A 27,346-nucleotide genomic window follows, 5' to 3' on the forward strand; every position below is an offset into this window, starting at 1 on the left:
CCAAACAGACAACTGTCACATTCATTTGTTGATGCTGACCTTGAAAACCCTAAATGACATTGGCCCTGTATATCTAAAGGAGCTTCTCCACACCCATCGTCCAGACCAGATACTGAGGTCCAGCTCCAAGGGCCTTAAGAAGGTTCATTCCAGCATTAATACACTCAAGTGAGATTCTGTTTTTCAGTTGCTGTTTTTAATACTAGAAGCAGAATTTCAAGTTACACTAAGTTATTATTTAGGCTTAGGTTATGAACTCAGGAAGAAAGGAAGGTGGGTCATGTCAAAGTACAAACTGGATATGGTAGAGAACGATAATTATGTTTGAAGAGGGAGGCTGCACTCCAGGAGACTCTACAGGTAGGGTTATCCCTAAAAGTTGAAAGTGCAGACACTCTCCAGGCATGTGATTCAATGATTCCCTTTCATCATTCAAGATGAATGAAAAATGAGCAAACTTTATCTAAAGAGATGCATTAATTCCCAAGGCAACTCTGTGTGTTTCATTACTACTGTGGTGGGAAACGGTTATAAATATGTTAAGAATCAGGCAACAACTTTAGTTTTTGTGGCCAAGTGTTCCTTTGTGTTCAGATCAGGCCTCAGCACAATAATGTAGCATTTGGGAATGAAGATGCAGCCCAGAAGCCCAGCACTAGAAGCCAAGATAGAGAAGATCTGCACGGCTACCATGTATTTCCCCTTTGTGCTCAGGTAGGTGGGCACAAAGGAGACCCAAACGCTGCAGAAGACCAGCATGCTGAAGGTGATCAGCTTGGCTTCATTGAAGGCCCCAGGCAGCTTCCTGGCCAGAAAAGCCACTGTGAAGCAGATGGCAGCCAGGAAGCCCATGTAACCGAGGGCAGCATAAAACATGGCCACAGACCCTTCATTGCACTGCAGGATGATCTCTCCAGCCTGGGAATGCTTGTCTGAGTCTGGGAATGGGGGAGAGATGCCCAGCCAGATGGTGCAAATGACCATTTGGACACTGGAGCAGGAAATGACAATGGAGTTGGCCAGACTCTTCCCCAGCCATCTCCTCACCCTGTTCCCTGGTTTTGTGGCCAGGAATGCCAGCACCACCATGATGGTTTTTGCTAACACAGAGGAGATGGCAACAGAGAAGATGATGAAGAAGGTTGCTTGTTGAAGAAGGCAAGTGATCTTCCTGGGACGGCCGATGAAGAGGAAGGAGGACAAGAAGGACAGCAGGAGGGAGACAAGGAGCATATAGGAGAGGTTCCTGTTGTTGGCTTTGGCTATGGGGGTTTCTTTATATTTAATGAAGATTCCTAACATGATTCCTGTTGTTAAGGACAAGAATAGGGAAATGGAGAGTATGATCATCCCCAAATGTTCTTCATAAGACAAGAAAGTAATAATTTTGGGGACACACTGATCTCGTTCCTTATTCGGATGCTGATCTTCTGAGCATTTTGTACAACGTTCTGCATCTGAGGAGGAGAAAAAGAATGGTTTCAACACCATTTACATCCAGAACCCTCTGCATTCTTGTAATTTTGAAGACGGATGCTGATGTTGTGTAGGTGAAAAAATTGGAATGTGCAGTAGCAAAAGATAGGCAGAATTGGCTCATTTGCTTCTTTAAACCTTACACTTGCATTCTGCCCTTACTCCAAGATGACAGAGGTGTTGCACAAAGTTTTTCTTACTTTTCAATCACTGAAATAACCATACAATACTGGACAAAGCTGAGAGACCTCTGGCCACCCCAGATATATACATCTGGCATCTTCATTGTGTGGTTTTTCCCTATTGTAAAGATAACCTTTTTATTGGCTGTTGTATTGTAATCATATTAACATAACATATGGTTCACTTTATATTGTGCTTTCACTGCATTAAGTGTTTACTTTTTTGGCAATTTCTCAGTTATTCAAAATGATTTTTAAAACTATCTTTTTGTTGTTGGTTCTCAGATTTGGTTCATTGAAAGCATGGTACAAAATACCTGAATAACTGACTATGTGCAATGTATGCTGAGGCTCTCCCTACTCCCCACTTTGTACCCCAGAGATTGCTTCCTTCTACTGAGAAATGAGGTTACAGGGAACCAGGCAGAGGGCTTTCTCGATAGTGGCCCCCACCCTGTGGAATGCCCTCCCAACAAATGTCAAGGATGCAAACAACTATCTGGCCTTTTGAAGACATCAGGGAAGTTTTTAATGTTTGGTGTTTTATTGTGTTTGTAATATTCTGTTAGGAGCTGCTCAGAGTGACTGGGGAAAGCCAGTCGGATGGGTGTCATACAGATATAATAATACTAATACTACTACTGCTACTACTACTACTACTACTACTAATAATAATAATTCAACTCACTTCCTGGAAGTGGTGAAGGTGAGTAAAAATAGCAAAGATGAGAAAGGATCCACATTCAAAAATGTCTTTGGAATCTTCACAGAAAGTGTCGCTGAGTGAATCTCTGCTCTGTTTTTATTCTCCCAATGAACCCTTGGAGTCACTCACCTTCCTGAGTGGAGATTGTCCCTTCCGCACACAGAACACACAAACAACAGCAAACTGGCTTTCCTTCCTGAACCCTTTTGGCATATCCTGGTCGACATCTTTCCGTACATCTCGAGCGAGGCACGGTCTAACCATAAAGAGAAGGTGCATCAGAAGGAAACCACTAGGAGTATTTCTGGCTATGGAATTCATGCATAGAGGTCAAAAAGGGCACATCTTGGATGCACATTTGTCACCTCCAGACTGGATTATTGTAACTCGCTCTACATGGGGCTGCTCTTGAGACTGACCCAGAAACACCAGCGGGTGCAGAATGCTGCGGCGAGACTCCTTACGGGGTCCTCGCTGCGGGATCACATTCACCCAGTGCTATACCAGCTTCACTGGCTCCTGGTGGAGTACAGGATCAGGTTTACAGTGCTGGTTTTAACCTTTAAAGCCCTATACGGCCTAGGACCCTTGTACCTACAAGACCGCCTCTCCTGGTATGTCCCACAGAGGAACTTACGATCTTCAAACAAAAACATCTTGGAGGTCCCACGCCACAGAGCGGTTAGGCTGGCCTCAACCAGAGCCAGGGCTTTTTTGGCTGTGGCTCCAATCTGGTGGAACGCTCTGCCACAAGAGACTAGGACCCTGCTGGACTTGACATCTTTCCGCAGGGCCTGCAAGACAGAGCTGTTCCAGGACTTCCGGGGTGGCGCCTCCGGTGATGGCGGACTCCCTCTGAACAGGAGGGACAAGCTCCGCATGAAATGGGTCTTTACCGCTGCGGCGTAGCAGAGACCCTTCTGGAAATCACAGGCGGATGAAGCCTGTGACCGTGGGACTCGGCGGGCACCTTTAGCGCCCCCCAACCCACCAAGGAACCCAGAAATGGGTTCCAAAGTAAAGAGGGGGAAGTGGCGCTGTGCTGTGAGTCGACTGCTTTTTCTGCGGAGCGAAGCCGCATAGCTGTCACCGGAGAGCGCTGCCTTTTTCCTGGGGCAATTTGGTACTGAAATAACCAACCGTGAGTACTGGAACGTTAAATATCTGGATTTTAAACAAGTATTGGCGAAGTTAAAGGAATCTGGACTTTAAAATTTACCCCAATTTGGTACTGAAACGGAAAGAGCTAAACAGGAAGTCGCCTTTCCATTCCCTTGTGTTATAACAAAGCAAAGACATTGCAAACTAGAGCCTTGAAAACCTCTTTTAAAATATCGTCTTTCACCATCTAAAACAGTGGAACCCCCCTTCGGAGGCAGGAGAAGAAGGGGGTCTTTTTATTGACTTGTTGAAACCTGCGGAAACAAAGTGAAAGTAAAGTAATTTTCCACCGTCCTGACCCTGGAGCGGGGGGTCAGATTTGACGTTTGAAGCTCATTGGCCAGAAATAAATACTTTGACAGATAGTTAAAAGGAGGGAAACATTGTGACTCCATTGTTTCTTTTCGCTTTCCAAAAAAGAAAAAAAAAGAAAATGGACAGAATCTTTTGAGGAAGATACTTTGTTCCTTGGGTACTCGAGGTAAAGAACAATCAGAAGCTTCTCTCCCTAGAGGGGAGCTATGAAACTGTAACCTGGGAACTGCAACTGTTTGCTGATTTTGATTGTGGGAAGAGTTCTGTGACCTTGTAAGACAATGCCTTCAGAAGCACTGTTGGGTGCTCTCTGCAACATAAGTGCCCTATTGGACCAATTAAGTCAGAAGATGGATTTTATGACAAAAGCTGCCAGTGCTCTTGATCAGGCAGTGGAAAATCATAAGGAGCCCATTCAGGAATTAAAACAGGAGTGTGCCAAGACAGAACAACGAAAAGAGGAGGGTTTTGTTGAATCTTGGGAGCCAGAGATGGAGGGACTTTTGGCCCAGCAGGAAAATGAGTCTTTGGATGTGATAAATGAATTTGGGAAAAAGCAGACCTGGAAAGATAAAGTCTCGATTGGATTAGAAATGGGGGGTTGGGTTGAACCCCCTATGCTGGGATGTTTAGACTTTCAGAGTTTGGAAATGGGCCGTCAGAAATTTGGAGCTGTTTGGTTTTTCAAGTTTGGAGTGAATTTGAAGCATGCCGCAAAACATCACATGGAGCTTAGTCTGGATTATGTGAAAGGGGCTGATTTGTCGAAAAGGGTCAAAAATACTACAAGGCTGGAGTTCCTGTGACTGAAGGAAGAAATGAAGAAGAGCTGCGAAAGGGACATGGAAGAGATTTGAAGGCCTCGGATATAAGGGCACCAGGTTAATGTGCTAGACTAATGGGGGGGAAAGGCTGACAACCCCGGAACTGGGGGGGGGGGGACGCTGGAAGAAGATTGAATTGAACTTTTTTATATTATTATTACTTGTCAGGGGTTCAGAGACAGAGGCACAGGTGAGGGAGGAGACGGAGAGCGACGAGGAAGAATCCCAGGACAGTGAGGAAGAGGATGACAATGACTTGAGATCTTCCATGAGTCTCTCAAGTGAATCGGAGGATTCTCAGGAGGGGGCGCCCCTAGTCAGGACAAGGGGGGTCACAGGGGGGACCTGCCAGGAGCAGGGAAGCAGCAGGGAAGCCCCGAGCGGGAGTGGGAGATCGGGGCCGGCTTCCCAGCAGGAACGAAGGGAAGAGAGGGGGGTTCCCAGTGTGACACACGGAGCGGAGCAGGAAAGAGACAGGGGAAGGAGATCGGGGGAGAACGTCCTGCCGGAAGAGGCGGAGAGTAGTACAGGGAGTAGTGTAAGTGTCAAAAGGAAGGTCAGGGGTAGCGAGCGCGCGCCAAGTTCAAATGTGGAGGCGCGCGGAAATGGAGAAAGCCCGGAGGAGGAGCCCAGCCCCAAAGCACGAAGGAGGGGGGAACAGGCATCTGAGGGATCCGCTTCAGGAGAGAGCAGGAGGGAAGGAACCCAGGGGGGCAGAAAGACCTTGCGGAAAAGGAAAGACAGGAAGAGGTGGTCTAGCACAAGCCTCTTAAGTTGGTGTAGAGGCGGGACTGATTCAGAGGGGACTTCAAATCTCTGACGTTAGAGACTAGGGGCTGCGCGCCTCGGTTGTGGAACCAATAATGAACTGCAATAAACATCCTTGTATATAAGAAGAGCTTGGCGTTGGTCTTTTGTGAGCTGAGACCTGAGGCAGCCGCTGACATTACTATTATTAGAAAAGTTTTATGAATGTTGGGAAAATGCTGAAATGAAATTAATTGGCTCTGGCTGAAATATTTAAAGAATCTGGTTAAAGGGGTTGGTTTTGAGAAATTGGAAAAAAAAAGATTTGAGTTTTAAACTTTAAGGTTGTTTTTATAAGAGAAAATGAGAATAGAGTAAGATAACACAATGATAAAATATTATGAACTATGGAAAGGATTTGCTGGGACAATTACTAATCAAGAAACAAGAGATGGGAGGGGGAGGGGGAGGAGGTCAGGGAAAGAAGGTAATGAAATTTGAAGAATTTGGAAAAAATGGTTTTATTTTTTCTTTTTCTTTTTGTGCTTCTATCTTTCTTCCTTTTTTTCTTTTTTGTAACTTTGTCTTCTTTGTGTATTTTTTTAAAAAAAATTCTTTTGATTCAATAAATATCATTAAAAAAAAAAAGACAGAGCTGTTCCACCAGGCCTTTGGCCAAGGCACAGTCTGACCCCCTCCTTTGGTAATTCTTTAGTGAAGTATTCGCTGATTTTCCCATTCTTTTTGAAACTCTTGTCTAGTGTGATCTCTAATTGCCTCTGTTAATCTAGCCAGTTCAATATACTCTAACAGTTTGTCTTGCCATTGCATTTTTGTTGGCACAGTTTCTTTTTCCCATACCTTGTTAAACTGCTTGGGCCACTCAATGGCCTCTGAGTTAATAGAGAACTTTACACCAGTGGGTGCCTCTTTTTCCAAGCTCCCAATCTTCACTCTAACACGAGACTTATTAGGAAACATCACCCAGTTCTCAATAGAAAAGTCAATGGGCAGCTCTCCATTCTCATCCAAACACAGTCCTCCTATGGAAGTATTTGAGCACTGGATTTCTTTTAAAAAATGGTGAAGCTGGAATGACATGGGAAACACCAGCATTAAGAAAGCAGGAAACCATGTTGGATATCTTGGTCTTGTTTACTTTAAGCTCTTATGAACTGGGGCTGTTGCACATTTCAGGCATTCTATTTTATTATTAAAAAGCTAGCCCACCTTTCATGTTATAAAATAACAAGGTGCCTTGCAGAATAAGAGCAAAAGGAAAGGAAAGGAAAGGAAAGGAAAGGAAAGGAAAGGAAAGGAAAGGAAAGGAAAGGAAAGGAAAGGAAAGGAAAGGAAAGGAAAGGAAAGGAAAGGAAAGGAAAGGAAAGGAAAGGAAAGGAAAGGAAAGGAAAGGAAAGGAAAGGAAAGGAAAGGAAAGGAAAGGAAAGGAAAGGAAAGGAAAGGAAAGGAAAGAAAAGAAAAGAAAAGAAAAGAAAAGACTTCTAGGAATCCTCAGAGGCCATAGGCGTCAAAAATGTCTTATCAAAAATGCAATATTCTATAGTTGCTACAATGGATAGCATTTCAAACAAACAAACAAACAAACAAACAAACAAACACACACACACACACACACACCAAGAAAGGAAATACCTGCCATGGATGCAGCCTTTGAAATTCCAAGTTGTCACCTCCACCAACCCTAAACCGCTGCTTTGATCTTGCTGAATAGGCAGCATTCAAGGCTTGAGCCATGGCTTGGATGCTGAAGTAAGTGATGTAGTTGTCTTGCGACAAGGTTATCTCCAGCTCCTCCTGGGGCAGATCCTGCAGTTTCTCCTCCTCTGCACACCTTGTCCAGCCCCTCACAGACAGCACATGTTTTACATATGAACAATGAAATGCTTCGCGCCAAAATTGCTGAAGGAAATGGGAGCCTGGTGTGGAGGAGATATTTCTGGTGCTCCTTAATTTTGTCTTCATTACAAAGGAGAAGGAACCATGGAAGTGCTGGAATATATAAGGAGGATAAAACAAACTCAAGTCGATGTCCTGAAAAGCTGTTGTGATCCAGACTTTGGGACCAATCTGTTTCTCACTCTGTAGCGAAAAGATGATAGCCCATCCCACTTGATTGGTTACAAAGGAAACAAACACACACACTTGATTCCAGCTGACATATTCATCTGATCCTAATATTTCGTATGCGTTTTTTTCTGGTATTCTTTTTGATATGGCAATGCAAATCCCACTGCTGATCATCAGAGGTGTCAAGGCACTCACAAATCTTTCTCCATCATCATTGCTTGGAGCAAGGAGGCCAATCCACGTCCAACCAAAATGCAGGAGCAGCTTGATAATCCCCTGGTACAGAGTTTCTTCTTTGGGGATCATCCGGTAGACGAAAGGGAACTGGGTTTTATCTTCAAGAACCTGGGTCATAAAGCCATAACTGATCTAGCAAGGAAAGGAAGAGGTTGGTGTTTTGTTTTGCTTTCAGGATGAGAAACAGATTATTTATTTACCTGAACTGATTAATATGTAACAAAATATCTGCTAGTTGAGGCTGGTGGGAGTTCCTGAGTTTTGGAAAAAGAGCCTCAGATCCATAGCTCAGGATTTTCTCATTTTTTAATGTCCCTTCTTAACTGCCTTGGAGACAAAAAGGCATTTGATGTAGCTGGCATTCTCCTCTGTCCCTCTATGCTGCCACCCTTCATACCTGTGGGATTTTGTAGATGCCTGACATGGCTGAAATCTCTTTTGAGATAGCAGAATTTTCATGTTCAAGAACAAACAGCATGTGACTCTGTTTCCCACATTGGTAGTTTGGAACGTTGCCTTCCCCTCCTGCAAGCAGGTCTAGCATGGCATCGGAAGTCATCCTCGCATCATGATAGTTCTCATAGAGGTTGTAGCCCAGGGTGATGTTGGGTATGAGCCAGGGATCCTGGTTAATCTCCTGGATGGTCAACAAGAAGGACATGATGTGCCAGCTGTACCTCACACTAAACCTGCAAGAAATAAATAGAATAAAAAAGTGTCAAACCGGTATTCACCATGCAACAAAATTGAACATCCACAAATAATGGGGTGCATGCCTATTATACAAATAAAATAAAATAAAAAATGGGGCCATGCATGCTCCTGCAATGCAGGAGTGTAGAAGCACACTGTCTTCAAAGGACAAAACTGAGTAAAAAAAAAATTCTCTCCAAAGTTTGGGTTAAGCATGATAGCTCACTTGCTAAAGCATGAGACGCTTAATCCCAGGGTCATGGGTGAGAGCCCATCATTGGGCAAAAGATTCCTGTATTGCAGGGGGTTGGACTAGATGACCGGCATGGTCCCTTCCAACTCGAAACTTCTATGATTCTAAGTAGGGGAAGTGTATTGCGAAGGATGACCACTGGACTGGGGAGAAGAAAACAGAGTATCTCCATGGTAATTGGGAGCAGCTTGAGCACAGATTGGGAAGTTCCAAGTGCAACAATAAATCTTTACTTATGTATGAAGCCTAGCAGGTTGACGGAGTGTGTGTGTGTGTGTGTGTGTGTGACGAGAGAGAGAGAGAGAGAGAGAGAGAGAGAGAGAGAGAGAGAGATGGGGGAGGAAGATAGAGGGAGAACTTGTTCATATTTTGGACATCTGACTCCACCAATGAGGCCTGTATAGATTTTTAATGTTTGGTGTCCTAATGTGTTTTAATATGTTGGAAGCTGCCCAGGGTGTCTGGGGTTACCCAGCCACATATGAATAAGAACAGATAATTTTACAGGCAAGAACCCAGGGAAGCTGCAAATAGGACAAGTGTGCTTGAGAACCTTTTGCTGGACTCTCAATCCCATCAGCTCCAACCAGCAAGGATCATGAATGATGGACGCTGTAGTTCAGAAATGTGTGGGTAAATAGGAACCACTGGAATGGGGGTGGAGGAACAAGACAGACACCTGCAGATAATTACTTACTCGTTAATCCTGAACACTGGGGTTTGGGAAAAGACATAAGGATGCTGCTCTTTAAAAACGTTTGGAGATATAATCCCACTAATGAGGAAGTCTCCAGACCGGTGGTAGTTGTTTGCATCATTTTGATCCTTGATCAGATTCAAGGGGCATTTTGCCTCCAGGCTCCCCCAGACTTCATGGGGAATGATTAGCAGCAAGAGTAGTGAAAGGAGCAGTAAGATCATTCTGACTCTGCCTTCTACATGCCCCAGTTGGCTCTTCTCACCTCCAGTGTCAGGAGATCAGAAGAACAGGAAATCTCTTCCAAGGCTGAAGCGGCAGTGGCTTTACTGATCTGGGAGGTGTTCAGCTGTAGCTTCAGAGCTGCTAACCTTACACAGGCATATCTCTCCCTCCTCTGGCCAGCTTTTCACCTGCTGTAAATCTTGACTCAGTCTGTGTCAGACACAATAAAAATACTCTCTGCACCAACTTTGCTTTCCAGGCACAGTGCAATGAATAACGTCGTGCTGTTTTTGATTCTGATGTTTAGGCCGTCTCCAGAAATACCTCTTGAGCTCTGACAGTAATAAATCACTATGATTTTGATAATTACAAGTGGAAGAGGTTTTGTCTCTGAGGCTTATTGGAGTCTGGAATGAATGGCTCAAGGGGCAGGGGCAGAGAAGGAGAAAAACATGTTTGTGATAAGCATCGCCTACATGAGTAGGAGAGTTTGGCTTGAACTTTGCTCACAAGAACTTAGGTAGAGCCATGCAACTGGGTGAAACCAAAGTCCCATCCAGTCCACCCCACTATATCACACAGTGGTGAATCAGGTGGCTCTGGGAAGTTCACAAGCAGGGCTGGAGGTTCCCGATGGAGCCGGTCACACTTTCTCAAGGAATTTGGTTTGTGTGTGTTAAAGCTATCAATGACTATGAGTTATGATGGCTATGCTCTGCAGGATGGGGTGCTGTTGTGCTCGTGTCCTGCTAGAAGTGCAAATCTCTCCTACACCAATACAGTGGTACCTCGGGTTACATACGCTTCAGGTTACATACGCTTCAGGTTACAGACTCCGCTAACCCAGAAATAGTACCTCAGCTTAAGAACTTTGCTTCAGGATGAGAACAGAAATCGTGCTCCGGCGGCGCAGCGGCAGCGGGAGGCCCCATTAGCTAAAGTGGTGCTTCAGGTTAAGAAGAGTTTCAGGTTAAGAACGGACCTCATGAACGAATTAAGTACTTAACCTGAGGCACCACTGTAAATCATTAGGTAAAATCATTAGGTAAAATGTGGTGCAGGGAATTTACTAAGCTTTCCACTACTTTAGACTGGTGAAAGCATTAAAGGTAAAGGTAAAGGGACCCCTGACCATTAGGTCCAGTCGTGACCGACTCTGGGGTTGCGGTGCTCATCTCGCTTTACTGGCCGAGGGAGCCAGCGTACAGCTTCCGGGTCATGTGGCCAGCATGACTAAGCCGCTTCTGGCAAACCAGAGCAGCACACGGAAAAGCCGTTTACCTTCCCGCCAGAGCAGTACCTATTTCTCTACTTGCACTTTGACGTGCTTTCGAACTACTAGGTTGGTTGGTAGGAGCAGGGACTGAGCAACGGGGATTCGAACCGCTGACCTTCTGATCGGCAAGTCCTAGGCTTTGTGGTTTAACCCACACCACCACCTGCGTTTACTAAGCTTTCCACTAGTTTAGACTGGTGAAAGCGTTAGGAGCATGCAATTTAGGGCTTATTATCAAAAGCTGTTCAGTTTATTTTTATTTGCCCATCTAGTTTTATTTTTGATTTTGGGGGCCTCAAGGCTAGAAGCCAGAGTTAGAGAAGGAGTGATCTCCCATTTCCAACTGAGTGAGTGTCCAATGCCTTATCTTGAAAAGCTTGAAGGTGAAAGCATAGAAACTTATGGGGACATCTTCATTGCTTCTATACAGTTCTGAACTTCTCACTCTGCTCTTGAGTTCCTAAACCGTGGCACCTGAGCATTGGTTTTGCTGCTGAGCCTGTACCACCATCTGCCAGGATAAAGATCTATTTCGTTCTTACAAGTAAGAGCCTTGGCTTGCAAGCTTTGGAGTGGGAATCATGGTATATGTTGGGAAACTGTGTACGTGCAGCTACTCACACAGAGTCAATTAAGGTTTGGCAGACAGTCAGAAGGCAATCTGAAGGAGTAAGTCTGCCTGGTGATAACAGAGACATGGAGACTGCTCCCTGATTGGTCAAGCTCTCTCAAGGGAGTGATAACCAATGGCCTACTAACTGGTAGTTCAGAGTCCGTGAGTTCAGTGGTTCAGTGTATGTCAGTGTGGGAGTTGTGAGTCGTGTCAGAGAGAGCTAGCATAAGATACGTGTTCTGTTCCTGTAAATACTCCACTGTATATAACACCTAACTACAAGTTCCTAGTTCCTGCTTTGTCTATCCTGTCTGCAGCCAAGTTGCCAAGTTGCCAATTGCTTCCATGGATTCTGCGTGTACTCTGCTAGGTCTGGCTAAGGTCCTGCAACTAGTCAGAAAGTTGCGAAACACCAAATAGGTTTTGCCAATAGCATAACTGGAAGATGCTATAATGATGACGTAAACATGCCAACAATGCACAATATTATTTAGAAAACAAGACTGTGCAAAACTAGGGTGAGCCAGGTGAACCTGAGCAGTATAAAGACCAAAGTGGCTGGAAGGTCTCTAGTGGGAATCAGGCTCTGATAAAGAAATAATATAAAACATTAAGTCGAGACATTCCTTTCCATTATTCAAAATTTATGCAGAATGAAGAGAGAGAGTCAGAGTTTATGAAGCTTTAATCCAGAAACAGTTATGTGTGTTTAATTTCTACAGGGCAGGCCATTGTCAACATTGATTAATTTAAGAATCAGATACCATTATTAGTTTTTGTTGTCAGGTGCTCTTTTGTATTCAGAACAGGCCTCAGCACAATAATGTAGCACTTGGGCATGAAGATGCAGCCCAGAAGCCCAGAACTAGAGGCCAAGATAGAGAAGATCTGCACGGCTACCATGTATTTTCCCTTTGTGCTTAGATAGGTGGGCACAAAGGACACCCAAACACTGCAGAAGACCAGCATGCTGAAGGTGATCAGCTTGGCTTCATTGAAGGCTCCAGGCAGCTTCCTTGCCAGGAAAGCCACCATGAAGCAGATGGTAGACAAGAAGCCCATGTAGCTAAGGGAACCATAAAACATGAACACAGACCCTTCATTGCACTGCAGGATGATCTCTCCAGCCTGGGAGTGCTTGTCAGAGTCTGGAAATGGGGGAGAGATCCCTAGCCAGATGATGCAAATGACCATTTGGACACTGGAACAAGAAATGACAATGGAATTGGCCAGACTCTTCCCAAGCCATCTCCTCACCCTGTTTCCTGGCTTTGTGGCCAAGAAGGCCAGTACCACCATAATGGTTTTAGCCAACACAGAAGAGACAGCAACTGAGAAGATGGTGCTGAAGGCTGCTTGTTGAAGGAGGCAGGTGACTTTTGTGGGACAGCCAATGAAGAGGAAGGAGGACAAAAAGGACAGCAGGAGGGAGACAAGGAGGATGTAGGAGAGGTCCCTGTTGTTGGCTTTGACTATGGGAGTTTCCTTGTATTTAATGAAGATTCCTAACACAAAGCCTGTGGTTAAGGACAGAAAGAGAGCCAAGGAAGTCAGGAGGATCCCCAAATGTTCTTTATATGATAGGAAAGTAATAATCTTGGCAATGCAGTGATCTCGGTCCTTGTTTGGATATTGGTCTTCTGGACATTTGGTGCAATGTTCTGCATCTGAGGAGGAGAAAAAGAGTGGCTTCAGCACTACTTAATTCCATCAGCCACTTTTGTTCTATTGCGTTTTGGAGAAAGATACCAATATGAGAGAGGTCAGGAAATAATAATAATAATAATAATAATAATAATAATAATAATAATAATAATAATAATAATAATAATAATTTATTTATACCCTGCCCTCCCCAGCAAAGGCTGGGCTCAGGGCGGCTAACAAGCAATAATAAAAACAATACAATTGAACTGAATGAATAAGAATGTGGAGTAGGGAAAGAGAGGCAAACAATTTTTCATTTGCTTATTTGATGTTTACACTTGCATCCTGTCTTTCCTGCAAGGAGATGGAGGTGGCACACATGGGTTTCCCCCCACTTTTTATTGCCAAGACAATCTTGTAGGTTAAAGCTGAGGGGCAACAACCTCCCCACAGAAGCATTTCTGGCATCTTCGTCTTGCGTTGTACAGTTTTGGCTGATGCTGAAGATGCTTCTCTTCAACTTGACCTTTAACAGTTTGTTTTTTATTTGATTATTTATTTCCTCCATTTCCCTCCCGCCTTTCTGCCAAGGAGCTGCAGATGGCATGCGTGGTTCTCTCCTTCCCTTTTCATCCTCACAGCAAACCTGTGAGGTGTATACTGTATTTCTCCTTCATCTTGGATAAATTTTATGTAAGCTGGACTGGTGGAAGAGTGTTAAAAATTGCCTTCTCATGCTTCACTTTTTACATATGATTTCTTATTATACCTTTAATACAGTAGCTAATCCAAATACTTTCAAATTTCTTCCATGAAATGCTCATATTATTTCCCTCAAAATTATTCATATTGTAATCATTTTCCTATTATGCATTCTTTATTTCATATTGTGCTTTCATTGTCTTTAAAATTTGTTATTCTTCACTATTTTGTCAGGGTTTTCTAAACATTTTTTTTAAATAAAAAAATTGTTTCTTTTGGGCGTTGTCAGGCTTCAGGGAATTCCATCCCTCCCATGGTGGCAGCCAAGAAGCAGATAAACCAAAAAACATTTCTTACCAAGTAATTTATTCACTACGCACAGAGAGAGAGATGAAGGAATGCCTTCTATCTAGGATAACGGTGTTGTTCCAAGTAAAGTCCCACCCCTTCCGTCTCTCCTATTCTACGTCACCCTTGTGTTGGTTAATCTGAGCTTTCTGCCTCAGAGCTTTCTGTTCTACTACCTTTAATGCATGTCTGGTCCGGGGGGGGGAGTCATTAATGCTTTCCAAAGACACTGAGTCTGTCAGCTGTCTCTCCCCTGGTGCTGCTTCTTCCTGCTGTTCCTCTTCCAATATGTCCCAGCCTCGCCTCTCTGCAGCTTCTGAACTATGGCCTTCCGCAAGCCACTGTTCTAAATCTATACTCTCTCCTCTTCTCTGGAAGGTTCTGGGGAAGGGGGGGTGGTCCCCACCATTCCTCCTAAGTCCAGCCCCTGACAGGCATTGTTCTTGTTCTTTGATAACTGAGAGCACATTATAAAATAACTAAATGAACTCACTGTCCTTATTCTCCCAAGGAATCTCCTCTCCCTTTGAGTCACCTACCTCTCTGAGCGGAGATCGTCCCTTCTGCACAGGGAGCGCAAGCATAACAGCAAACCACCTTTCCTTCTTGAACCACCTTGGCATACCCAGGGTGGCAGCTTTTGGTGCACCTGGAGCGAGGCACAGTCTAACCATTAAGAAAAGAAGGTACATTAAGGAAAGAGTGTTAGTAGCATTTTTGACAATGGAATTCACTCAGAGAATCTGGTAAGGACGCAACAGCATCCCTAGTCCAGCTGATTCCACCCACTATTTTATGGGGAGCACTTGGAAACAGCAAAGAAAGGATGCACACACACACACACACACCCCAAAACATAATAACAGCAATAAGAAAACTGTAGCAGTAGCTGGGGGAAAGTGTCTGGGAAACACATTGTTTCTAGTTTCAGGATCTTGCTGTTTTGCAGCATTCTCACTTCGCAGGTAAGTTTCACCTTCCATTGTGTGGGCAGGGCGGTCCCTCCCCCTACCTGGCCGATCCCCTGGCAACGCCTCCCCAGGCAGGATTGGGCGATTGACTGAGGTAGGTGGAGACCTCCAGGTATGCAGCCTGGGGAGGGCGAAGCCAGCCCGTACTACTGTGAGCAGCACTGGGACCCGGAGGGCTGCTCATGGCCACGCAAAAGGCGCCCCCCATTTGATGTGGGGGGCGGTCATTCTCACAAGGACAAGTGTTAAGCACGCTTTCCTAGCCCCCCCCCCTTTGTTATATCCCCTACCTTCTTAAATGGCTTGGGCCACTCAATGGTTTCTGGGTTAATGCTAAACTTTATGCCAGTCGACACCTCTCTCTCTAGACTCCCAATCTTCACTCTAACACGAGACTGATTAGGAAACAACACCCAGTTCTCAATATGAATGTCAGTTGGCAGCTCCCCATTCTTATCCAAACACAGTGTGCCCAGAGAAGTATTTAAGCATTGGACTTCTTTCAAGAAAGGGTGAAGCTGGAATGACAGGAGAAACCAGCAGCATTAAGGAAGCATGGAACCATGTTGGAGATCTCAGTCTTATTCCCATTGAGCTCTTATGAATTGTGGACAGTGAACATCTTGTGTAGACCATAAGCCCTCTTGATATGTTATCGATTAAAACATTTATAGACCACCTTTCATATAAAACAGCTAGCTGCTGAGCAGAATAAGAGCAATACAAAGGCAATAAAATATTTTTTTTAACCCACGAGGACTATAGGTATCCAAAGTGTTTAACCAAGGTAGTCCTAAAAATCAGTGCCCAGGAATGCCCTTAAAATAATAGAATCTTGGAGTTGGAAGGGATCCACACTATCTCTAGTGAAGATTATTCTACAATTCTGGGGGCCAATCCAGTTAAGCCCTTGACGTGGCTATCCATAGTGAGCACCAGCGTGTGTTTGGGACATGCCACTTTGCCAAGCTTCTTGAGTGCACTCTGTGGTGCCCAGCACACTTCCTTGGTGCCAGTAAAACAGCAGAGCAACACTCAACATCAAAGCGGTTCAGGAGCTCTGACCCAGACAATGAAGGCAATAACTCACAGAGGCAATTAAGTACAGACAGTGTTACTGTCAGGTTGTAAAAGCTTAACTGTTTCCATTGGTACCTTGGTTCTTAAACTTAATCCATTCTGGGAGTCCATTCGACTCCCAAAACCGTTCGAAAACCAAGGCGTGGCTTCCGATTGGCTGCAGGAGCTTCCTGCACTCAAGCGGTAGCTGTGTTGGACGTTCGGCTTCCGAAAAACATTCGCAAACCGGAACACTCACTTCTGGGTTTGCGGAGTTTGGGAGCCGATTTGTTCAGGAGCCAAGCCGTTCAAGTACCAAGGTACCACTGTACATTGTTCATCTGCTGAAGTTCCAGTAAACAGTTAGTTCTGGAAGGAATGAACAATTACATTCACTGCAACATTTTTTGCTACTAAATTGGATTCTACAGCTGGGTCGATGGATTGCAAGGAAAGATAATACCTGCCATGATTGCAGCCTCAGAAATTCCTCTTCCTTTTTTCCACCTGCCATCATAATCCACCTTGATCTAGATGAATATGCAGCATTTAAGGCATATGCCACAGCTTGGACATTGAAGTAAGTGCCGTAGCTGTCTTGAGACAGGACTCTTTCCAGCTCTTCTCTGGGCAAAGGCTCCAGTTTCTCCTCCTCTCTGCATCTTGTCCGGCCTTTCATAGACAACACATGCTTTGAATAGGAACAATGGAAAGCTTCCTCCCAAAACTGGTTAAGGAAATGGGACCTTGGTTCATAGTAGATATGTTTCGTGCTCTTTATTTTAGTCTTCATTACAAAGGACAAAGAACCATGGATGTACTTGAAGAAAAAAGGATGTAAAGAAAAGATAAAGTTGATGTCTTGAAAAGCCGTTGTGATCCAGACTTTTGGCCCAATTTGTTTCTCAAGTGCTTCTTGTACTGAAAAGATTATACCAAGTCCCGTTTGAGTTGTTATGTAGCAAACAAATACTCTGGCTTGTCTCCAGATGGCAAAAGGCTCATTTGGGCTGAACATTTTAAATACATCCTTTTCTGGAAATCTTTTTGACAAGGCAATGCAAATTCCACTGCTGATCAGCAGAGGTGTCAAGGCACTCACAAATCTTTCTGCGCCGTCATTGTCTGGAGCAAGGAGGCCAATCCATGTCCATCCAAATTGCAGGAGCAACTTGAGAATGCCCTGGCGCTGAGCTTCTTCTTTGGGGACCATCCGGTAGACAAAAGGGAACTGGATTTTATCTTCAAGAACCTGGGCAATGAAGGCATAACTGACCTATTGAGAAAAGAAAAAGTGGTGTGCTTTGCTCTCAGGAACAGATTTTTATTAACCTGAAATGATAAATATCTAACAAGATTTATGCTAGCTGTGGCTGATGGAAGTTGCAGTCTGAAACATCCGAGGGGAGGGTGACAGGTTGGTTAAAGCTAAATTTTGAAAAAGGAGCCGTTACAGCTCAGGATTTTCTCATGTTTTATTGCCCCTTCCCAACTGCACTGGGGTTGAAATTCTCCTCTGTCCCTCCATGGAGCCACCGTTCCTACCTGTGGGATTTTGTAGATTCTTGACATAGCTGAAATCTCCTTTGAGATGACAGAATTGGCTTGTTCAAGAACAGCCAGCAGCTTATTCCATTTCCTGCAGTTATAGTTTGGGACATTGCTTCCCCCACCTGCAAGAAGGTCTAGCATGGCGTCAGAAGTCAACCTTGCATCAAAGTGGTTCTCAAAAATATTGTAGCCCAGGGTGATGTTAGGTAAGAGCCTGAGATCTTGGTTTATCTCCTGGATGGTGAACAAGTAGGACAATATGTGCCAGTAGAACATAGGTGAGACACTGCAAAAAAATATACCAATTAAAAAAAATTAAACTGCTATTCACAATTTGTTAACAAATGAACAAAAACATTATTTGATCCACAAATTATTACATGTATATAAATATTGGGAGGTTTATGCTCCATTTCAGGAGTATAGAAGCACTTCATCTTCAAATAAAAAGGAAAAGGGACCCCTGACCATCAGGTCCAGTCGTGGCCGACTCTGGGGTTGCGGCGCTCATCTCGCTTTACTGGCTGAGGGAGCCGGCGTACAGCTTCCGGGTCATGTGGCCAGGTCATCTTCAAATAAGTATTAGTAAAAACAATTTCATCTGAAAAGTTTGTGAAATGCTGGGAAATTGCAGGAAAGGCTGCATTTCCTTCAGTGGTCATGGCAGCTTCCGAAGGGTTGCTTCAAAGGAAGGTCTGTGTAAATTGTTCAACTATTTTTCAAAAGGCAATACAGGGTTCAAGGTGGGAGAGTCTTTCTCCCAGACTGACCACTGGCGTCATGATCACTTAAGAAAAAATCCTGGTGGGTTGAAGGTGTGTGAGAGAGAAAGAGAGAAAGAGAGAGAGTTGAATATTTTGGAGACCTGAACCCACTAATCAGGAAGTCCTCTGACCTGTTTTATTTTATCTAAATCACCCAGAGCAATTTAGCATTTCTTTTTTAAGACAGTCTCTAGCCTCAGGCTTGTAATTGAAGAAGACACGGCACAAAAGGGAAGTGGATTGGAATGGAGGAGGAAAACTTTAATATACCTAAGAGAAGTTTCAACATGAACTGCTGTTGGTTTACTGCTGCATACCTTAGAGATGATTTTAATTAAGCTGTATATAAATTGTGCAAATAAAAATAAAATAAAATCACAGCATCTTGGAAACCACCTGGATCTCACTACATCCTCACACCCTTCCTACACGTGAAATAATTTAATGCCACGTTAGGATATCTGGTTAGGTTCATTTCCATTCTAGTGTGTTGCTACAGGCTCCAAACCCCTGTAACTGGGGCTATTGCCCTGAGGAGCTATTGGGGTGGAGGTGGACAAACATGACAACCACCTGCATTTAATTACTTACCTCTCAATCTTGGTGGAGGGGGTCTGGGAAAAAACATATGGAAGTTGCTCAAGAATATATTTTGAAGGTATGATCCCACTAATAAAGAAGTTTCCAGGCCGGTAGTAACTGCGTGCTTTATTCTGATCCCTGATGAGATTCAAGGGGCATTTGGCCTTCAGGTTCCCATAGACTCCATGGGGCATCATTAGCAGCAGAAGCAGCAACAGAAGCAGCAGGGATCTCATTCTGCCTCTGCCTTCTACATCTCTTGTCAGTAGCTCCTCTCACCTCCAGAGCCAGCACAGCAGAAGTCAAAAGCTCTTGCAAGACCCAAGCTGCAGTGGCTCTCCCAGTCTGGGTGGGGTTCAGCTAAGGCAGAATTAAATGTCATGCAGCCATCTCCTGCTCCCGTCCCATCCTTCACCTGCTCTGAATCTCAGCTCTGTCTGACTCCAACACAGGAAATATTATCTGCACCAAACTGTTTTTCAGGCAGAGTACAATGAATAACATCTTGCTCTTGTTGATTCTCATGCTTAGGTCATCTCCAAAAATATCTCTTGAGCTTTCTGGAGAATAAATCACTATGATTTTGATAATTATACGTGGTAGAAGATTAGTCTCTGCAACTTCCTGCAATCTTTGCATGGCTCATACATGTTTGCTGTGTGCATTTTCAAAGTTTGACAGGAGTCAAAGGGTGGGGAGTTGGGCCTGAACTTTGCCCACAAGAACCTAAGGAGAGCCCTGCAAGTGGATTAGACCATCTATTTAAGCATCCAGCGGGTGGCGCTGTGGGTTAAACCACAGAGCATAGGACGTGCCGATCAGAAGGTCGGCGGTTCGACTCCCCATGATGGAGTGAGCTCCCGTTGCTCGGTCACAGCTCCTGCCCACCTAGCAGTTCGAAAGCACGTCAAAGTGCAAGTAGATAAATAGGTACCACTCCAGGCGGGAAGGTAAGCAGTGTTTTTGTGCGCTGCTCTGGTTTGCCAGAAGTGGCTTAGTCATGCTGGCCACGTGACCCGGAAGCTGTACACCGGCTCCCTCAGCCAATAAAGCGAGATGAGCACCGCAACCCCAGAGTCGGCCACGACTGGACCTAATGGTCGGGGGTCCCTTTACCTTTACCTTTACCTCCCATTGGTGTATCAGACACTTCTGGGAAGGTCACAGGCAGGGCAGAACTTGTAAACAAATTGTTTATTTCATGTAAACAACTTAGAGGTGTTTTTTTAATGGTCTATACAATTTATTTTATTTAATGGAAGAACTTAAAACCACTGAGGAATATTTTTTTTAAAACATTTAGTTCAAAGGGGGAATATGATCCTTTGACTGTGTCTGTGTCTACATACATACATACATACATACAGGTAAAGGGACCCCTGACCATTAGGTCCAGTCGTGGCTGACTCTGGGGTTGTGGTGCTCATCTCGCTTTACTGGCCGAGGGAGCCGGCGTACAGCTTCTGGGTCATGTGGCCAGCATGACTAAGCCACTTCTGGAAACGCCGTTTACCTTCCCGCCGGAGCGGTACCTATTTATCTACTTGCACTCTGACGTGCTTTCGAACTGCTAGGTTGGCAGGAGCTGGGACCGAGCAACGGAAGCTCACCTCGTTGTGGGGATTTGAACCGCCAACCTTCTGATTGAAAAGTCCTAGGCTCTGTGGTTTAACCCACAGCACCACCCGCACCCACATACTCACATACATACATCCTAGCAAAAAAAGGGTGTTATTTGTATTGGCACATAATCAAACTGAGATGTCTGACTGCAGACAGTTTCTTCCACTGATCACAAAGATTCTAAACTGGTTCTAGACTGGTGAATTAGGACCATACAGGAAGACACCAGAAATAGGTGATAAAAGGAGATTTTATTTCGGGAATCTGAATCCCTAATACAGACAAGAAATCTGAAGGTAAGAGCAACAGAGAGCAATATAAACTGACACATGCAAAACAGCAAATACATTTCCAGAGAGGCCGATTCTGTCAGATGTAGCTATTTCGGAGGAGGAGACAACCTCTTGGCATAAAAACACCAGCTTCTGTACTTTCCATTTGCTTTTGCCAAGCATTGTTTCTGATGTCAAATTGTTCACGTTCCCTTTGGTTAGCATAAATACCAGGGCATGTCTACATGCAGTGCTATTTTTCTAGAAAGATTAATGCTGGAACTCACCCTTCTTTCTCTTATAATGCCAATGGTGCCCACCTGAGAGGTGCCAGAACTCAGTTCCTGTGAGTTCCAGCTAAAAAAAAGCCCTGCCTTATTGAGGTCATCACATGTATCCAACTGTTCCCATTTCGTCCTGTCTGAGTCTGACAACTTTACTTCTCCAAAGACCACCCATCTCCTTCCTGACTACCAAAACTCAATGACCCAAACCAAAACTTCAAGTAATGTTCTTCCATGTACTAAATTTTCTTGTAGTGCTTTTGCCCCTCATCAAGACTCATTAGCAGAAAATATTTCTCTTCTCCAAACTATTCATAAATGTGTAGATTCCCATGAGACTTTTTAACTATTTTCTTGATTCTATTACATCCTTAACAACAACAATCCTTAATCCCAACAACAAGATGTGGTCCCAGTCGAGATTCCGGTGTGAACTTCAAATGCTACAATTCTACGATACCCTTAGAGCTGAGAATCAAATATCATGCTCAGTTTTTTCTTGTCAGATGCTCTCTCATGTTCAGATCTGGCCTCAGTATAATAATGTAGCACTTGGGAATGAAGATGCAGCCTAGAAGCCCAGCACTAGAGGCCAAAATAGAGAAGTTCTGCACGGCTACCATGTATTTCCCCTTTGTGCTCAGGTAGGTGGGCACAAAGGAGAGCCAAACACTGCAGAATACTAGCATGCTGAAGGTGATCAGCTTGGCTTCATTGAAATTTCCAGGCAGCTTCCTGGCCAGGAAAGCCACCATGAAGCAGATGGCAGCCAGGAAGCCCATGTAGCTGAGGGAGCCATAAAACATGAGCACAGACCCTTCATTGCATTGCAGGATGATCTCTCCAAGCTGGGAATGCATGTCAGAGTCTGGAAATGGAGGAGAGGCCCCCAGCCAGATGGTGCAGATGAGAACTTGGACACTGGAACAGGAAATGACAATGGAGTTGGCCAGACTCTTCCCCAGCCATCTCCTTACCCTGTTCCCTGGCTTAGTGGCCAGGAAGGCCAGCACCACAGTGATGGTTTTTGCTAGCACAGAAGAGACAGCAACTGAGAAGATATTGCTGAATGCTGTTTGACGGAGAAGGCAGGTGGCTTTTCTTGGCCTTCCAATGAAGAGGAAGGAGGACAAAAAGGAAAGCAGAAGAGAGATGAGGAGGATGTAGGAAAGGTCCCTGTTGTTGGCTTTGACTATGGGAGTTTCTTTGTATTTAATGAAGATTCCTAACACAAAGCCTGTGGTTAAGGATAAGAAGAGAGAAAGGAAAGCTAGGAGGCTCCCCAAATATTCCTCATAGGACAGGAAGGTGATCGCTTTGGGGATACATTGATCTCGGTCCTCACTTGGATGCTGATCTTCTGGACAACTGGTGCATTCATCAGCATCTGCATAGAGGAAAAGACACTTCAGTAACTTAATATCAGTCACACACCTACAATGGTCTTATGCTGTTTCAATTCTACATGCTTGACCACATGGGCAAATAAAATTTCCTGGTGCTGGGGGTGGGAACAGGGGAGCCCTCCCTGAAGATGGTATTTCATTCATGAGATGCCATTACTAACAACATGTTTGGAGTGACTCAGAAATTAGCCCCATCCTCCTATCCAAGGTCCTTACCCCTACCTTCCTGAGTGGAGATGGTTCCTTCTGAGCAGGGAGCACAATCATAGCAGCATGGCGGCTTCCCTTCCTGAACCTTTTTGGCAAATCCTGGGAGACAGCTTTCTGTGCATCTTGAACAAGGAACTATCTAGACGTAAAGAGATTGAACGCCAAGGAGAAAGTGTCAGTAGCAATTGTGCTTTTGGATTAAAGTTTATACCTGTTTACTCAAGAGCAGGTCCCATTATTCTCATTGGGGCTTAGCTGCAGAGAAGTGAGCACAAGATTGCAGTCCAAGCATCATATGTATTATTCAAAATGTTGTTAGAGCATGGCAGATGCCATAGTTAATAAAATGACAGATATAATTTCCCCTACCTTCTTAAATAGATTGGGCCATACAATTGCTTCCGGATTAATAGTGAACTTCATATTTGAGGACCCCTGTCTATTTATTCTCCCAATCTTCACTCTAGCAAGAGAACTGTTGGGAAACAGCACCAGATTCACAATATCGAAGTCAGCAGCCACTGCCCCATCCTCATCCAAGTACTGTCCATCAGCTGAAGTATTAGTATAGAAGCGGACTTCTTTCAAGAAAGGATGAAGCTGGAATGACAGAGGAAACTCCAGCATTGAGAGAACATAAAACCACAACTGGGACTCTGGATGGATTTCTGCCAGCAGGTGAAAACAATGTGATTGGATTAATTTTAATTTCATTCCTATTTTTTCTTCATTGCATTCTTATGGAAACCACCCAGGGATACATTGATGTGATGAAAGGTGGCTTATAAATTTGCTATATGAAGAGCATCTGCTTTGCTCTCAGAAGGTCCCAAATTCAATCTCCTATTTCATCTCCAGGCAGAGCTGGAAAAGTTTCCCTTCCAAAAACTGTGCAGAACAACTGCTGGTGTGTCAAGGTAGACAATACTCAGCTAGGTAGAACAATGGTATGGCTGTTAAAGGCCGCTTCCTGTGGTCCTAGCATAGTGATTCCAGAGCTGGGACAATGAACTGCATTTTGTAATATTGAATGAACATACCTGCCATGACCATAGCCTTTGAAGTTCCAACCTGCCTTTTCCTCCCCTAATTGAAATCCACTTGGATCTGGATGAATATGCTGCGTTCAAGGCCCGAACCACAGTTTGGATACTCAAGTAATTGACGTAGCTGTCTTGCGACTGGATTCTCTCAATGTCTTCTTGGGGCAGCAACCTCAGACTCTCCTGCTCCCTGCATTTTGTCAAACCCCTCACAGACAAGTCCGGCATTGAATATGAACAATCAAATATTTTTTCTGAGCAGCTTAAACTAAGCGAGGTCACTGGCCCATAATAGTCCTTGTTCGTCTTTTTTTTGGTCTTCATTACAAAGGACAAAGAGCCATGGGCATATCGGAAGCAGTCGGTACTGCATGATCCAAGTTTGTTCTGAAGACCTGTGGTTATCCAGACTTTCCCTCCTCCACACTGTCCCCTTTGAAGTAAGGATTCCACCTCTATGATGATAAAAAGTCCATACTGAGAATCTGCAGTGTAAACAAATACATTGACTTCTCTCCATATGGCAGGTAGTTCATGGGGTATCCAGAGCCAAGTCTTATGTTCTACTCTTTCGGTAAAGGCAATACAAATTTCCTTTTTGATCATCAGAGGCGTCAAGGTACTCAGGGACCTTTCTCCGTTGTCATTGTCTGGAGCAAAGAGGCCGACCCACGTCCACCGGAAATGCAGGAGGAGTTGGACCACCCCCTGGTACTGAGTTTCTTGCTTTGGAGTCATCCAGTAGACAAAAGGGAACTGGGCTTTATCATTAAGAACAAAGCCATAACTGAGCTGGTGAGGAAAGAAAGAGACTGGTGATTTGATTTTCAGGACTAAGAGTGGATACTTCTATGTGAAAGAGGAGGGCAAATTTAATTGGAGCAAACCTTACATGGTGTCTGTGTTTTTAATATAGTAATTTTTAAAAAATAATAATCAATTTTTATAACTCTTAATTGCAATAATCTCTAAATATGGTTCCTCACTTCATGAAAGACAATGATTTAAAGCATCGTACAATGTAAAGTGGGACGCGGGTGGCACTGTGGGTTAAACCACAGAGCCTAGGACTTGCCAATCAGAAGGTCGGCAGTTTGAATCCCCATGACGGGGTGAGCTCCCATTACTCAGTCCCTGCTCCTGCCCACCTAGCAGTTTGAAAGCACATCAAAGTGCAAGTAGATAAATAGGTACCACTCCGGCGGGAAGGTAAACGGCGTTTCCCTGTGCTGCTCTGGTTCGCCAGAAGCGGCTTAGTCATGCTGGCCACAGGACTCGGAAGCTGTACGCCAGCTCCCTCGACCAATAAAGCGAGATGAGCGCCGCAACCCCAGAGTCGGCCACGACTGGACCTAATGGTCAGGGGTCCCTTTACCTTTACAATGTAAAATCTGTTACATCATCCCAAGTTTTCCCTACTGTGGCATACGTTGCCAGGTGTGTTGGACCTAAACCCAATCCAATCTTTATTACAGTCATAGACCAGCATAAGTAGGGTGGGGAACAATCATTTAAAACCTGTAAAACATTTTGGAAAGCTAAAATTATTAAAACAGAAGACTATAAGAATCTAAAAGAAGGGTTGGGAGTATTTTAAAAAATGGAAGAGCATAAAAGGTTAGTATATAAACAGAAATGGCCAGTGCTTTTTTTAAAAAAAATGTCTAGGGGTACTCTCATTTTCCTACTCATATTGAAATACTGCCCCTCAATGAGGCCAATATGGGTGTTCATTAAATCTAGTTTATGGCACAGGTCACCATCCATCGAATATGGAACACTGCTATGCAGAACCTGGCAACAATGTATGTTATAGCAGGGTTGGCATCTGAGGAGGACCTGCACCCAGTTCTTACCTGTGGGATCTTGTAGATGCCCAACATGCTTGCAATGTGTGTGGAGATGTCGGATTCACCCGCTTCAAGAACAGCCAACAGCTTTTTCTGTCTTCCACACCTGTAGTTTGGAATATTGATTTCCCCACCAGCAAACAGGTCTATCAGGGCATCGGAAGTCATTCCTCCCTGAAAACTGGTATCATAAATGCTATAGCCAAGTGTGATGTTTGGTAAGAGCCTGGGGTTATTATTTATTTCCTGAATAGCAAGGGAGAATGAAAGAACATGTGCGCTCCTCCCATCCACCCAGCTGCAAAAATGGTGTGTCACACAGTTACCATCAATTCCGTGAAAATGAAAGTCACATTCTTTTTGTAATAATCAAAGTAAGGGGGAGAGAGGAGGGGAAACCGGAACACAAATCAGCGCCTTTTCTGTTGATCTCAGATGCCCTCCAGGTCCAGTGGTTAGCAGCCATCACTGTATCAAACGACCTCCCAGGCAATGTCTCACAACGGGTTCCCAAATAATGATCTGCATATTTCTAATGGGGACATGGGAAGAGCAGCCCCACAGAGCAGCCAATAAGTCTTAGCTATGTTGGGCTGTGCTGGGAGCCAGAGAAAATGGTCCTGGAGCCAAACTGAGCCCACAGGCTGCTTTGCACATGACGAAGCACAGTAGTCATTTACAATTTGCAGCTGCATACATTTTGTTGTGCGTGGGTGAAATAATTGTGCAGTTCCAACATCACTTACTACAGAAGACCTGCAGCTCAAACACATTGCACAGCATTTCCTACATTTCAGAGAACAAGTTATTCTTTGGAGAGCAGCACACATCAAAACTACTACCAATTACTTAAATTGCATTATAAAATACTTTGAAGCACTGCTTTTCACCAAGTGAACAGACATACAAAAATATTTAAATAAAACAAATTGAAATTGCAGAGTTTTGAGAAACTAAAAGATAAAGTGCGAGACTGGCTTCACTATTACCAAATAAGAGAGACCTTTAATTTAGATTAAAAAAATTGGCTTCCAGGTGGAAAAATCAAAGTTGGAAACAGAACTGTTAGATCCTAAAACAAAGATACTTTCAAGAATGTATAACTTGCTGTTAAAATGGAACACTCAGGATGAGACGGTTAAATCTGCTATGATTAAATGGGCACAAGATGTTGGACATAACATTATGTTTGCTGACTGGGAACAGTTGTGGACCACAGGTATAAAATTTACGGCATGCAATGCCCTAAGAGAGAATATTATGAAAATGATCTATAGGTGGTACATGACCCCAGTCAAGCTTGCAAAAATCTATCATGTGCCTGAAAATAAATGTTGGAAATGTAAAGAGACCGAAGGTACATTCTTTCACCTTTGGTGGACGTGCCCAAAGATTAAGGCTTTCTGGGAGATGATCTATAATGAAATGAAAAAGGTATTTAAATATACCTTCCGGAAGAAACCAGAGGCCTTCCTCTTGGGCATAGTCGGCCAATTGGTGCCAAAGAAGGACAGGATTTTTTTTATGTATGCAACAACAGC

General features: G+C 44.1%; 3 protein-coding genes across 3 annotated transcripts in view; all 3 read right to left on the minus strand.

Moving 5' to 3' along the window:
* Positions 1-495: 495 nt before the first annotated feature.
* Positions 496-8,397, minus strand: LOC309527545 (vomeronasal type-2 receptor 26-like; the record flags this gene model as incomplete). The annotated part of the gene is made up of 5 exons (XM_082214370.1): positions 496-1,457; positions 2,494-2,620; positions 7,065-7,421; positions 7,695-7,868; positions 8,134-8,397. 5 exons carry the CDS (start codon positions 8,395-8,397, stop codon positions 547-549), a joined length of 1,833 nt encoding a protein of 610 aa, XP_082070496.1. The 3' UTR covers positions 496-546.
* Positions 8,398-12,249: 3,852 nt separating this feature from the next.
* On the minus strand, positions 12,250-25,838 carry LOC309527546 (vomeronasal type-2 receptor 26-like; the record flags this gene model as incomplete). Its single annotated transcript, XM_082214371.1, has 9 exons — positions 12,250-13,160; positions 14,730-14,856; positions 15,452-15,679; positions 17,323-17,496; positions 17,766-18,057; positions 19,127-19,149; positions 22,642-22,683; positions 23,405-23,512; positions 25,812-25,838. The coding sequence occupies 9 exons, from the start codon at positions 25,836-25,838 to the stop codon at positions 12,250-12,252; spliced, it is 1,932 nt and encodes a 643-aa protein (XP_082070497.1).
* LOC309527547 (vomeronasal type-2 receptor 26-like) overlaps positions 21,766-27,346 on the minus strand; it is a gene marked incomplete at its 5' end in the record, with an annotated part of 169,648 nt that continues 164,067 nt past the window's right edge. The window contains 5 exons of the mRNA XM_082214372.1: positions 21,766-22,683; positions 22,925-23,051; positions 23,282-23,512; positions 23,953-24,747; positions 25,812-25,951. Of these exons, the coding sequence (XP_082070498.1) occupies positions 21,785-22,683; positions 22,925-23,051; positions 23,282-23,512; positions 23,953-24,747; positions 25,812-25,951 (2,192 nt within the window). The 3' untranslated portion in view covers positions 21,766-21,784. The remainder of the gene's footprint in view (positions 22,684-22,924; positions 23,052-23,281; positions 23,513-23,952; positions 24,748-25,811; positions 25,952-27,346) is intronic.

This window comes from Podarcis vaucheri (assembly GCF_965113315.1).
Source record: "Podarcis vaucheri genome assembly, chromosome: 2".
NCBI classification, from domain to species: Eukaryota; Metazoa; Chordata; class Lepidosauria; order Squamata; family Lacertidae; genus Podarcis; species Podarcis vaucheri.